The sequence below is a fragment of the Nerophis lumbriciformis genome, linkage group LG04 (assembly GCF_033978685.3).
Source record: "Nerophis lumbriciformis linkage group LG04, RoL_Nlum_v2.1, whole genome shotgun sequence".
Lineage (NCBI taxonomy): Eukaryota > Metazoa > Chordata > Actinopteri > Syngnathiformes > Syngnathidae > Nerophis > Nerophis lumbriciformis.
The window spans coordinates 5,510,855-5,523,297 of record NC_084551.2 but is presented as its reverse complement, the minus strand read 5'-3'; the positions used below and the strand labels follow the sequence as shown (position 1 = coordinate 5,523,297).

Here is a 12,443-nt window from a genome sequence, read left to right as displayed (position 1 = left end):
AGCTGATTAACTCAAAACACCTGCAAAGGGCTTTAAATGGTCTCTCAGTCCAGTTCTGAAGCCTACACAAACATGGGGAAGACTTCAGATTTGACAGCTGTCCAAAAGGCAACCATCGACACATTGCACAAGGAGGGAAAGACACAAAAGGTTATTGCTGAAGAGGCTGGCTGTTCTCAGAGCTCTGTGTCCAAACACATTAATGGAGAGGCAAAGGGAAGGAAAAACTGTGGTCAGAAAAAGTGTACAAGCGATAGGGATCACCGCGCCCTGGTCAAGATTGTGAAAAAAAACCCATTCAAAAATGTGGGGGAGATTCAGAAGGAGTGGACAGCTGCTGGAGTCAGTGCTTCAAGATCCACCACCAAGAGACGCTTGAAAGACATGGGTTTCAACTGCCGCATACCTCGTGTCAAGCCACTGTTGACCAAGAAACAGCGCGGAAAGCGTCTCACCTGGGCTAAGGAAAAAAAGAGCTGGACTGCTGCTGAGTGGTCCAAAGTCATGTTTTCTGACGAAAGCAAATTTTGCATTTCCTTTGGAAATCGAGGTCCCAGAGTCTGGAGGAAGACAGGAGAGGCACAGGATCCACATTGCCTGAAGTCTAGTATAAAGTTTCCACCATCAGTGATGGTTTGGGGTGCCATGTCATCTGCTGGTGTCGGTCCACTCTGTTTCCTGAGATCCAGGGTCAACGCAGCCGTCTACCAGCAAGTTTTAGAGCACTTCATGCTTCCTGCTGCTGACCTGCTCTATGGAGATGGAGATTTCAAGTTCCAACAGGACTTGGCGCCTGCACACAGCGCAAAATCTACCCGTGCCTGGTTTACGGACCATGGTATTTCTGTTCTAAATTGGCCCGCCAACTCCCCTGACCTTAGCCCCATAGAAAATCTGTGGGGTATTGTGAAAAGGAAGATGCAGAATGCCAGACCCAAAAACGCAGAAGAGTTGAAGGCCACTATCAGAGCAACCTGGGCTCTCATAACACCTGAGCAGTGCCAGAAACTCATCGACTCCATGCCACGCCGCATTAACGCAGTAATTGAGGCAAAAGGAGCTCCAACCAAGTATTGAGTATTGTACATGCTCATATTTTTCATTTTCATACTTTTCAGTTGGCCAACATTTCTAAAAATCCCTTTTTTGTATTAGCCTTAAGTAATATTCTAATTTTGTGACACACGGAATTTTGGATTTTCATTTGTTGCCACTTCAAATCATCAAAATTAAATGAAATAAACATTTGAATGCATCAGTCTGTGTGCAATGAATAAATATAATGTACAAGTTACACCTTTTGAATGCAATTACTGAAATAAATCAAGTTTTTCAAAATATTCTAATTTACTGGCTTTTACCTGTATTGCAGGATTACCATGAATTGATTTAAGTGGACTCCGACTTAAACAAGTTGAAAAACGTATTGGGGTGTTACCATTTAGTGGTCAATTGTACGGAATATGTACTGTACTGTGCAATCTACTAATAAAAGTCTCAAAGGATAGTTAAATATTTTTTGATGGCGGAGTAACAGAGTAGTAAAGTTTTTTTTTCTAATACTGACAAGAATATTATGTCCTTCCATTTTGTTTTCGGATGTAATAAACGACTGCGGTCAATTAGTAAACAAAGAAATCACGTGGTTGCGTGATTGCTCAATGCCTGATAAATTTGCGTAACGCCACATTGCGCGTAACGACTGATAACGTTTTGGTTAGAATATAAAAAAAAACACCAACGATAACACGAGCTGATTTATTAAAAATCAGCATTTCTTGTCCGATGGTTGTTTTTAAAATAGTGGCAACTTTTGAACTTTGATTTTCTACGCTTGATATTGTTTACGTAACTCCTTTACTCAAGCGCCAGTGAGCGTACGTAAAGACCGTTCGAGAATATCCTCCCAGTAGTTGATTAACGAGCGCTTCTTCTTGGTACCAGAGTAGCGTGCAACGTTAGAGTGATTGGAACATGGAGGAGGAAGGTAAATAAAGGCGCTAACACACGACGGCTGATTACTTTTGATTATTTTTTTTTCCCCCGTGGGAGATGGCAGTCTGACAGCGTCAACGTTTCGATTGTGAGAGCAGTACTGGAAGTGGACAGACCGTAGTGGAGGGACAACCAGCGGGATTCTATCAGCGGTGAGGTGCACGCCATGCCAGCCGTCTCTTCTTGCGTCTTAAGCGGCGTGCTGTCTTCTCCACCACCGCTGGCTTTAGCAAGCTAGTTGGCTAAGCTAGCTAGCATTCAGCTAGCTTGCTATGGCTGGATTTTTTTTTTACAGGCTTGTTTCTCGAACATTCTGCGTTCTGTATACTTAAAATAAGCAATAATATTCCATTACAACAAACTTATTTTTGTGTGTGTGTCTGGGTAAATGCACTGTGTTTATTAATCAGTGTCTACCAGTCAGTTGTAACACATGACAATCAACCCTCTTCGCACAGGTGACGAACAAATACTGGGGAATATGTTATATATTATACATACTTTAAAGTAAATGTATGAGGATTAAAGGTGAAAGAACAACTTAACAGTCAATGGGTCAGTGGTGTGTAAACAGACAGGTGTAACCTTGGCCTATTTGTAATGCACTCAGACAATTCATTAGGAACACCTGACAATCGGATTGACACCCAAATTTGTGGTATCATCTAAAGCAGTGGTTCTTAACCTTGTTGGAGGTACCGAACTCCACCAGTTTCATATGCGCATTCACCAAACCCTTCTTTAGTGAAAATAAAAGTTTTTTTTTTCAAATTCAAGACAAAGTTATATGTTTTTGGTAACACTTTAGTATGGGGCAGAGGTGGGTAGAGTAGCCAGAAATTGTACTCAAGTAAGAGTACTGTTACTTTAGAGATGTATTACTCAAGTAAAAGTAAGGAGTAGTCACCCAAATATTTACTTGAGTAAAAGTAAAAAGTATGTTGTGAAAAAACTACTCAAGTACTGAGTAACTGATGAGTAACATACACACACATATCATATATATATATATGTATGTGTGGGGAAAAAAAATCACAAGACTATTTCATCTCTACAGGCCTGTTTCATGAGGGGGGGTACCCTCAATCATCAGGAGATTTTAATGGGAGCATTCGCATACCATGGTTTATATAGGGCACAGAGTGGGTGGGTACAGGCTGGCGTAGGGGCGTGGTGATTGGCTCATGTGTTACCTAGGAGGTGTTTCCGTCTATGGCGGCATGCTGTTACAATTTCGCTGCGCTTGTTGAGGGATGACAGGTCTGGACGGTAAATAATAAACAGTTTCTCTTTCAAGCATAGGTTGCATCTTTTATTACCACTATTGTAAGGTGTGCTGGATGCAAGAATTTGCCATGTTATTGAATATTCAACATTATTGTCTTTGAGGTCCCAAATGTGTTTGCTGAGTTCTGTGGTATTTCGCAGGTTTTGGTTCCTGAAAGAAGCCTTGTGATTGTTCCATCTGGTTTTGAATTCTCCCTCGGTTAATCCTACATATGTGTCGGATGTGTTAATGTCCTTGCGTATTACCTTAGATTGGTAGACAACTGATGTTTGTAAGCACCCCCCGTTGAGAGGGCAATCAGGTTTCTTTCGGCAGTTACAGTCTTTGTTGGTTTTGGAGTCGCTCTGTCTGGGGGCCGACGGCTCATTTGCAATTGTTTTGTTGTGGTTTGAGATGATTTGTCGTATATTGTTCATGCAGCTGTAGCTCAATTTAATGTTGTTCTTGTTGAATACTTTTCTTAGGGTGTTGTCTTTGGGAAAGTGTTTGTCAATCAGATTGAGGAATTTGTGTCCAATGTTAGTTGAGACGTTTTTGCTGTATGGGGGGTTGTACCAGATGATGTCGTTTCGTTTTCTGTTCTTTTTTGGCTGGTTTCCTGGCGTGGGTTCATAGGTGAGGGTGAAATTGTATCCGCTTTCATCAAGGGCTTTTTGGTACGGGGGGGTTGCTTGGTCAAATTCAGCTTTGCTAGATGACAGCATCGATAGCCTTTTATTGATTCCGGTAGGTATTCTTTTCGTGGTGGTGGGTGGGTGGTTGCTGTCATGGTGCACGTATTGGAGTGTTGTGTTGGGTTTCGTGAATGGTTGGTAGCTGTTATTTCTCAGGTTGAAAGTGACGTCAAGGAAGTTGACGGTTTGCTTGTTGGCTTCAATCGTGATCCGTAGGCCGTTCTCTTTGAAAATTTGGCATATACGCTTCTTGGTATTCTCGCTGCTCCTTGGCGAGGCGCCAACAAGCAAACCGTCAACTCATCGTGTAAATAAAAACTTCTCCCTGTCGGCGTATTACGGATACGGCAACAGCAGAAGTCACACTGATTTGCAGGTGTGTAATTTGTTGTGAGTTTATGCACTGTGTTGGTTTTGTTCTTTGAACAAGGTGATGTTCATGCACGGTTCATTTTGTGCACCAGTATAAAAACATGGTAACACTTTAGTATGGGGAACATATTCACCATTAATTAGTTGCCTATTAACATGCAAATTAGTAACATATTGGCTCTTAACTAGTCATTATTAAGTACTTATTAATGCCTTATTTGACATGGCCTCATTATAACCCTAACCCTGGCCCTAACCCTCTAACTCTAACCCTAACCAAATAACTCTAAATTAAGTCTTTGTTACTTAGAATATGTTCCCCTATAGTGTCCAAAAAACTCTAAATTAAGTCTTTGTTACTTAGAATATGTTCCCCATACTAAAGTGTTACCAAAAACATATAACTTTGTCTTGAATTTGAAAAAAAAAACCTAAATTTTATTTTTCACTATAGAAGGATTCGGTGAATGCGCATATGAAACTGATGGGGTTCGGTACCTCCAACAAGGTTAAGAACCACTGCCTTTGAGAGACCAGTTCAGATATGCGTGGCTTCACTTTGGTAAGTGCCACTCTCATGTCATTTTAAAGATAAAATAGAATTATTTATTTATTTTCCCAGCAAAGTCTGTTCCTTTTCTTCGTTTTCCACCCAGACATAAAATACTAGTACACAGCTCACGAAAAAAAAATATTTTTTGTTATTGTCATTGTAAGTGGGCCAAAACACTTATATTAGAAAATAATCTCATGGAAATGACAGCTGTCGTTTCATTATAATAATAAAACATTACATTTTTAGTCAGGTTTGGGACAGGTGTTCTTACATGTGCTCCACTTTTAGAGGGAACATTGTTTGAGGGTATCCATAATACGCCGATAGGGAGAAGTTTTTATATACACGATGAGTCGGGTGTGTCTGGACCTCCGCGGCGGAGGCTCCGCCGAACCCCTAAGGTTCGATCGAACCCAGGTTAAGAACCACTGATCTAAAACTAATGTAAAGCATCCAAACAACAGGAGAATAAGTGATTATTACATTTTAACAGAAATGTAAATACAACATGTTAAAAGAGAAAGTAAGCAGAAATTAATAGTGAATGAACAAGTAGATTAATAATTAAATTTCTACCACTTGTTCTTAATAATGTTGACAAAATAATAGAATGGAAAATGATACAATATGTTACTGCATATGTCAGCAGCTAAATTAGGAGTCTTTGTTTGCTTATTTACTACTAAAGGACAATTTTCTTGTATGTTCACTATTTTATTTAAGAACAAACTTGCAATAAGAAACATATGTTTAATGTACTGTAAGATTGTTTGTTAAAATAAAGCCAATAATGCAATTTTTTGTGGTCCCTTTTTTTTGTGGAAAGTATCGAAATACATTTTGGTACCGGTACAACACTAGTCTACTGCAGAGGACACTGGTTCTCAGGGATATACAAAATAAGACTACGTGAAGGGAGGATTCCATATTCCATATTATACTGTATATGAAATATCTGTTGGTGTGTGTGGGCTTCCTGGTCGTCATGGTGACCGAATAAGGTCCAATTTCAACAATATATGATAATGCTCAGCTTTGTAGTATTAATTTAAATGGATGCTCATTATTGTGGTTGCAGAAATGTTAGTCAACATGTTCCAATATGTGGTCCTCCTCATGTGTCAACAAAAGAGAGCATGATTATTATCCTCAAAAAGGCAGATTATGTTATTCCACTCCTGTATTGTCTCTAATGTTGTGGACAACGCCTGTGATGAGAGAATACTAATGTCTAATCCTCTTACATCGATCCTGATCATCATATCGCAGCCATGTAAATTTGCCTCGCATTTATAGCCTGACTGTGTAATTGATAACAGAAGATGGGCTGCCTTGTGCAATGCTTTATGTGCTCGCATCGCAGGAAAGAAGAATTTTGCACATGTGATTTATTTGTATTCCTGACAGTTCATTCTGGAAATTAGAACTCATCTCCGCGTGCGTTGGGGAAGCAGATTAGGTAAGAGAGGATTGTTGTTGGAACTATAAGGTGTGAATGTGGGTCACTGGGATGTATTGGAGAACTGCTTTGTGGATGTTTTAATTACGATTATGATAATTACAATAACGGCATAAATTATGATAATTACGATACACCAATCATTTATTTTAAGTATCAACACTGATACTTGATTTTACTATCTCGGAGCTAGTGATGTGCGGATCTATTCTGAAATATAGATAGCGCCGATATCAGATCTATATGCGCTAATATCGATTCTCAAATGAAAATATCGCTACTTCTGGTACTTAAGTTATTTAAGATTATGTATATCATTAACAGGAACACAGTGTAAAGTAACTAAATCAGTGGGATTGTATCTACAAACCCCAAAACCAGTGAAGTTGGCACGTTGTGTAATTCCTAAATAAAAATTGAATACAATGATTTGCAAATCCTTTTCATCCATCCATCCATCCATTTTCTACCGCTTTTAATTTATATTAAATTGAATACACTGCAAAGACAAGATATTTAATGTTCAAAATGAGAAACTTAATTTTTAATTTTATTGCAAATAATCATTAAATTAGAATTTAATGGCAACAACACATTGCAAAAAAGTGGTCACGGGGCATTTTTACCACTGTGTTACATGGCCTTTCCTTTTAACAACACTCAGTAAACGTTTGGGAACTGAGGAGACACATTTTTGAAGCTTTTTATGTGAAATTATTTTCCATTCTTGCTTGATGTACAGCTTAAGTTGTTCAACAGTCCGGGGTCTCTGTTGTGGTATTTTGGCTTCATACTGCGCCACACATTTTCAATGGGAGACAGGTCTGGACTAAAGGCAGACCAGTCGAGTACTCGCACTCTTTTACTATGAAGCCATGCTGTTGTAACACATGGCTTGGCATTGTCTTGCTGAAATAAGCAGGGGCGTCCATGGTAACGTTAATTGGATGGCAACATATATTGTTCCAAAACCTGTATGTACCTTTCAGCATTAATGGTGCCTTCACAGAAGTGTAAGTTACCCATGCTTTGGGCACTAATACACCCCCATACCATCACAGATGCTGGCTTTTGAACTTTGTGCCTATAACAATCCGGATGGTTCTTTTCCTCTTTGTTCTGGAGGACACAACATCCACAGTTTCCCAAAAAAATTTGCAATGTGGACTCGTCAGACCACAGAACACTTTTACACTCCAAATGAGCTAATATTTGCAAAAATTAATGTTTTCCAGTTTGAACGTTAAGTATCTTGTCTTTGCAGTCTATTCAATTGAATATAGGTTCAAAAGGATTTGCAAGTCATTGTATTCTGTTTTTATTTACGATTTACACAACGTGCCAACTTCACTGGTTTTGGGTTTTGTATATCTCGTAGATCTTTCATTGTGTATTTTTTTTGCATTTGAGTCATTCCAGATGCGCGAATGCGCTGGTGATGCGATCCACAGTCTCGCGCACAGAATTAAGTTTCAGAATGCAAATGTCTGTTGTCTAGATTGCGATTGTTACAGATTATAGATGTGTGCTGCTGGTCCAACACATTGCACGCAGGTCTCCGTCTCCATAGTAAAATCCCCGTATGCATGCTATATATTCAGTCTGCACTACTTTTTCAATTGCACATGCAGTGTTAGTAGATAACATGCAACACTTCCACTCGTAGTACACACATATATATTTTTTAGCACACGCTGTCCAGCACGTGGTATTTGGATTCTTAATAAATCAGCCCTTCAGTCTGCTCACTCAACTGCGCCACTTTTCAGATATACACCCACAGTTAAGGTGAATAAGCATGTTTGCTCAAAATTGGTGTTATTAATTTGTGTTTATACATGATTATTGCAATACGTTTTTGTGTTTAATGATTAAATGAGTTAAAGTACCAGTAGAATGGAAAAAAAGTTGCTTCTATATTGAAGCTATTGTCATATATCTGAGTTATGACACCAAAAGACTTACAAAATTTGCGAGTAAAGCGATAAGATCAAAATAGTATCAAGCTCTCGGAGATTCCCAAGCCATTTTGAGAAATAATGAGCAAGCCAGTCACATGAGCTTCCACTTCCACTCCATTACCTTCATCTGGGTTCAGTCCCTGAGGATACAAACTTCCACTCTATCACCTTCATCTGGGTTCAGTCCCTGAGGATACAAGCTTCCACTCCATCACTTTCACTGCCAGCTTCCTCAGCCAGACACTCAACATTTTAAAGGTGTGTTTAGGCACCTTATCATATTGGAAAACTGTCATGCGGCCTATTTTCCTAGAAGTGGGAATCATGTCGCGTGTCGCAAAATCTCAGTACAAGTTGGAATTAATGTTTTTCCTCAATGAACTCACAGCTCACCAGTGGTGGCAGCAATCACGCACACTCAAGTCATGCTTGACTGTAGACTAGACACAATTATCTCCCTACTGACTAGTATGACAGTATTGGCTGTGTTGTCATTTTCAGTGAAACTGACTACTCTGAAGTTTTATCTGGATAGTATTGTCCCTTGAGAAGAGAGCGTAAACTGTCAATGTCTGCTGATAAGTGAGAGATGTACTCACTTTTGTTAGATGTTTTTTTACTGTGGCGTTTTCTTGAGAAAGGCTCATGGTATTCCCCTTCAGACCTCAACAGAGAAAAATTCCCAAATCAAACAGAATGTGGTTTGGCTGCTTGTCTATATTTTGGTCAATTGTTTTATTTAAAATCCTCATTTAAATAGGGCGGTCTGCACCACGTTTCAATTGCACATGCAGTGTTAGTAGATCACACGTAACACCTCCACTCGTAGTACACGCAATTTATTTTTGAGCGCGATATTTGAATCTTAGTAAACCAGGCCCTTAGTCTCCTCAGTCAACCCGCGCTGCTTTTCAGATATACACCCACGGTTAAGGTAAAGAAACACGTGTGCTCAAAAATAAATTGCGTGATTAATCTGCGTTTATACATGATTAATGCAATACTTTTTTGTGATTAGATAGGCTCCAGCGACCCCAAAGGGAATAAGCGGTAGAAAATGGATGGATGGAGCCCTAATTTTCATACAAGATATTGAAGTAGGGGGTCCCCGCTCCATCTGTTCTTCATCAATTTGGGGGTCTTTGGCCTGGGAAACCTTGTCGACCCCTGTACTTCAGTAGGGAAGCAAACTAATAACCGGTTTTAACATTAACCATGATTAAAAACGTCTTAGTGATTCAATTGCAAAGGCTCCACTATATTGTGTTTTTCAGTCCTCCTCATTCACTATAAACGAACATTAAGCTACCTATCTAGAGACACGCTAATATGCTAGGTTAGTTTAGAAATGGCAGTAGGAAAAAGCAAAAAACTCTGAAAAGCTGAAGTCGGCAAAGTGGAAACATTTCGGGTACTTAAAAATTTACCCAGAAGCCGTTGAAGACCCATTTGCCAAACCTACCAAAATTGAAGCTAAAGGGTCTAAAACGTCCAATATGGTGCAGCATTTGTGGGACCGCCACCCAGCTTTACATGCAAAAGTATGGGTAAGACATAATAACGGTTAAATTATGTTAGTGGTAAGATACTTAATTGCAAATTTAATACACTATCTACCACTTACAATCAGTATCTTAGCTTAGTCAGTTCAGTGTAAACAAACAGCAACAAGTACTCCTCAAAGGCTTCTTCAGTGACCATTTTATGTTAAGTGTTTCTTCCTGTCTGTGTTCAATAAACTATGGGCATTTTAAGTTAATAAGCAAGTGTAAAATATTAACATAACATCAGGAGCTTGTAGAATAACAGAACTATACCATGAAATCTAATTATTTACATTCCAGTTATTAAAACAGGATCAAATGAAATATTAAAAATGAATAAATAAGCATGGATGACAGTCGATGACAATATTTTCCCCAGGGGATTAACAAAGGTAATCTTAATCTTATATTAATATTCAAATACTTTACAAAACCCAAAACCAGTGAAGTTGGCACGTTGTGTAAATCGTAAATAAAAACAGAATACAATGATTTGCAAATAATTTTTCAACTTATTCAATTGAATCCACTGCAAAGACAAGATATCTAAGGTTCAAACTGAGAAACTTGTTGTTTTTTTTTGCAAATAATCATGAACTTAGAATTTAATGGCGGCAACACATTGCAAAAAAGTTGTCACAAGGGCATTTTTACTTTTGTGTTACATGGCTTTTCCTTTTAACAACACTCAGTAAACGTTTGGTACTGAAGAGATCAATTTTTGAAGCTTTTCAGGTGGAATTATTTCCCATTCTTGCTTGATGTACAGCTTAAGTTGTTCAACAGTCCGGGGTCTCTGTTGTGGTATTTTATGCTTCATAATGCGCCACACATTTTCAATGGGAGACAGGTCTGGACTACAGGCAGGCCAGTCTAGTATCCGCACTCTTTTACTACGAAGCCACGCTGTTGTAACATGTGGCTTAAATAAATAAATGATAAATGGGTTGTACTTGTATAGCGCTTTTCTACCTTCAAGGTACTCAAAGCGCTTTGACACTACTTCCACATTTACCCATTCACACACACATTCACACACTGATGGAGGGAGCTGCCATGCAAGGCGCTAACCAGCACCCATCAGGAGCAAGGGTGAAGTGTCTTGCTCAGGACACAACGGACATGACGAGGTTGGTACTAGGTGGGGATTGAACCAGGCACCCTCGGGTTGCGCACGGCCACTCTTCCACTGCGCCACGCCGCCCCGCTTGGCGTTGTCTAGCTGAAATAAGCAGGGGCGTCGTTGATAACGTTGCTTGGATGGCAACATATGTTGCTCCAAAACCTATATGTACCTTTCAGCATTAATGGTGCCTTCACAGATGTGTAAGTTACCCATGTCTTGGGCACTAATACACCCCCATACCATCACAGATGCTGGCTTCTGAACTTTGCGCCTATAACAGTCCGGATTGTTCTTTTCTTCTTTGGGCCGGAGGACACGACGACGTCCACAGTTTCCAAAAATAATTTGAAATGTGGACTCGCCAGACCACAGAACCCTTTTCCACTTTGCATCAGTCCATCTTAGATGAGCTTGGGCCCAGCGGAGCCGAGGCGTTTCTGGGTGTTGTTGATAAATGGCTTTGGCTTTGCAAAGTAGAGTTTTAACTTACACTCATAGGTGTATAGGTATAGTGACGAACTGTAGTTACTTACAGTGGTTTTCTGAAATGTTATGTGAAATGTGATAATTATGAAACCGTGATTATTACTCAGACTATAATCGTACAGTCAAAATGTACAATCGTTGCATCCATATTCAACACTGTGTTATGTTGTATATTCAGTTAAGATGTATGTTGTTACACAGTATGTATTGTTTAGTTTTGCATTGTTGCTGGTGATGCTGAGTAAAAAACCGGAGCTTTAAAATTTGGCCTTTGTTGCCGTCCAAAAAGGTATTTTCAGAGGCAAATATCCATCCATATATCTCAACTGGCGGTGCATGCCTGTGTGTTCTGGCTTGTTCCAGTCTCATTATTCATGGTTCAGCCGAGCAAGGAAATCGCATGGAAAACAGCAGATGGAGCTTTAGCATGGTTATGTGGCATCAGATATCTGGGGCACAAGTTTCACCTCGCTTGGCCTTTCCGCTGTTAGAGGATGTCTAAAAACATGTTCATCAGATTATAGTGTTTTATATAAGATATTAAAATGGTCATTCTCAGGATAACCTGTTTATGTTGTATGTATGACAGTGACTGTCAATGTAATGGCCCAACACAATAAAACAAATTACTTATTTTCTATACAGATATAAACTGCTGAATTGATCTATTTTTCTTTCTTTTCAGATATTTCAGGTGGCCTCGTTGGGTTTGCTTCATTCTTGTGTTGCCATGGCGATGCGAGAGTTGGTGGAGGCAGAATGCGGTGGCGCCAATCCCCTCATGAAGTTGACCGGTCACATGACCACGGAAGGCGGGGCATGGCGACACCGCTCCACACCTACAGTGAGCTTCTTTTTTTCTACCTAATTTTAAAGTTAGTTTATGAATAAAATGAAAAGGCTAATGTTAACATTTTTTCATGCTAGATTCCCCCAACTTCCATTGAAATTGCCACTGAGGAAGAGGTGAGCGCTCATGTTT

General features: G+C 39.5%; 1 protein-coding gene across 4 annotated transcripts in view; it reads left to right on the top strand.

Annotated features, from left to right (window-relative positions):
* The first annotated feature begins 1,917 nt into the window (after nucleotides 1–1,917).
* pex5 (peroxisomal biogenesis factor 5) overlaps nucleotides 1,918–12,443 on the top strand; it is a 31,481-nt gene continuing 20,955 nt past the window's right edge. For 2 of the 4 annotated variants that reach the window (XM_061947858.1, XM_061947849.1), the window contains exons 1-3: nucleotides 1,919–2,147; nucleotides 12,147–12,305; nucleotides 12,389–12,427. In XM_061947858.1, coding sequence (XP_061803842.1) covers nucleotides 12,192–12,305; nucleotides 12,389–12,427 — 153 coding nt within the window. In that variant the 5' untranslated portion in view covers nucleotides 1,919–2,147; nucleotides 12,147–12,191. Of the gene's footprint in view, nucleotides 2,148–6,176; nucleotides 6,345–12,146; nucleotides 12,306–12,388; nucleotides 12,428–12,443 lie in introns of those variants that run through there. The other 2 variants (XM_061947833.1, XM_061947841.1) reach the window with 2 other exon arrangements.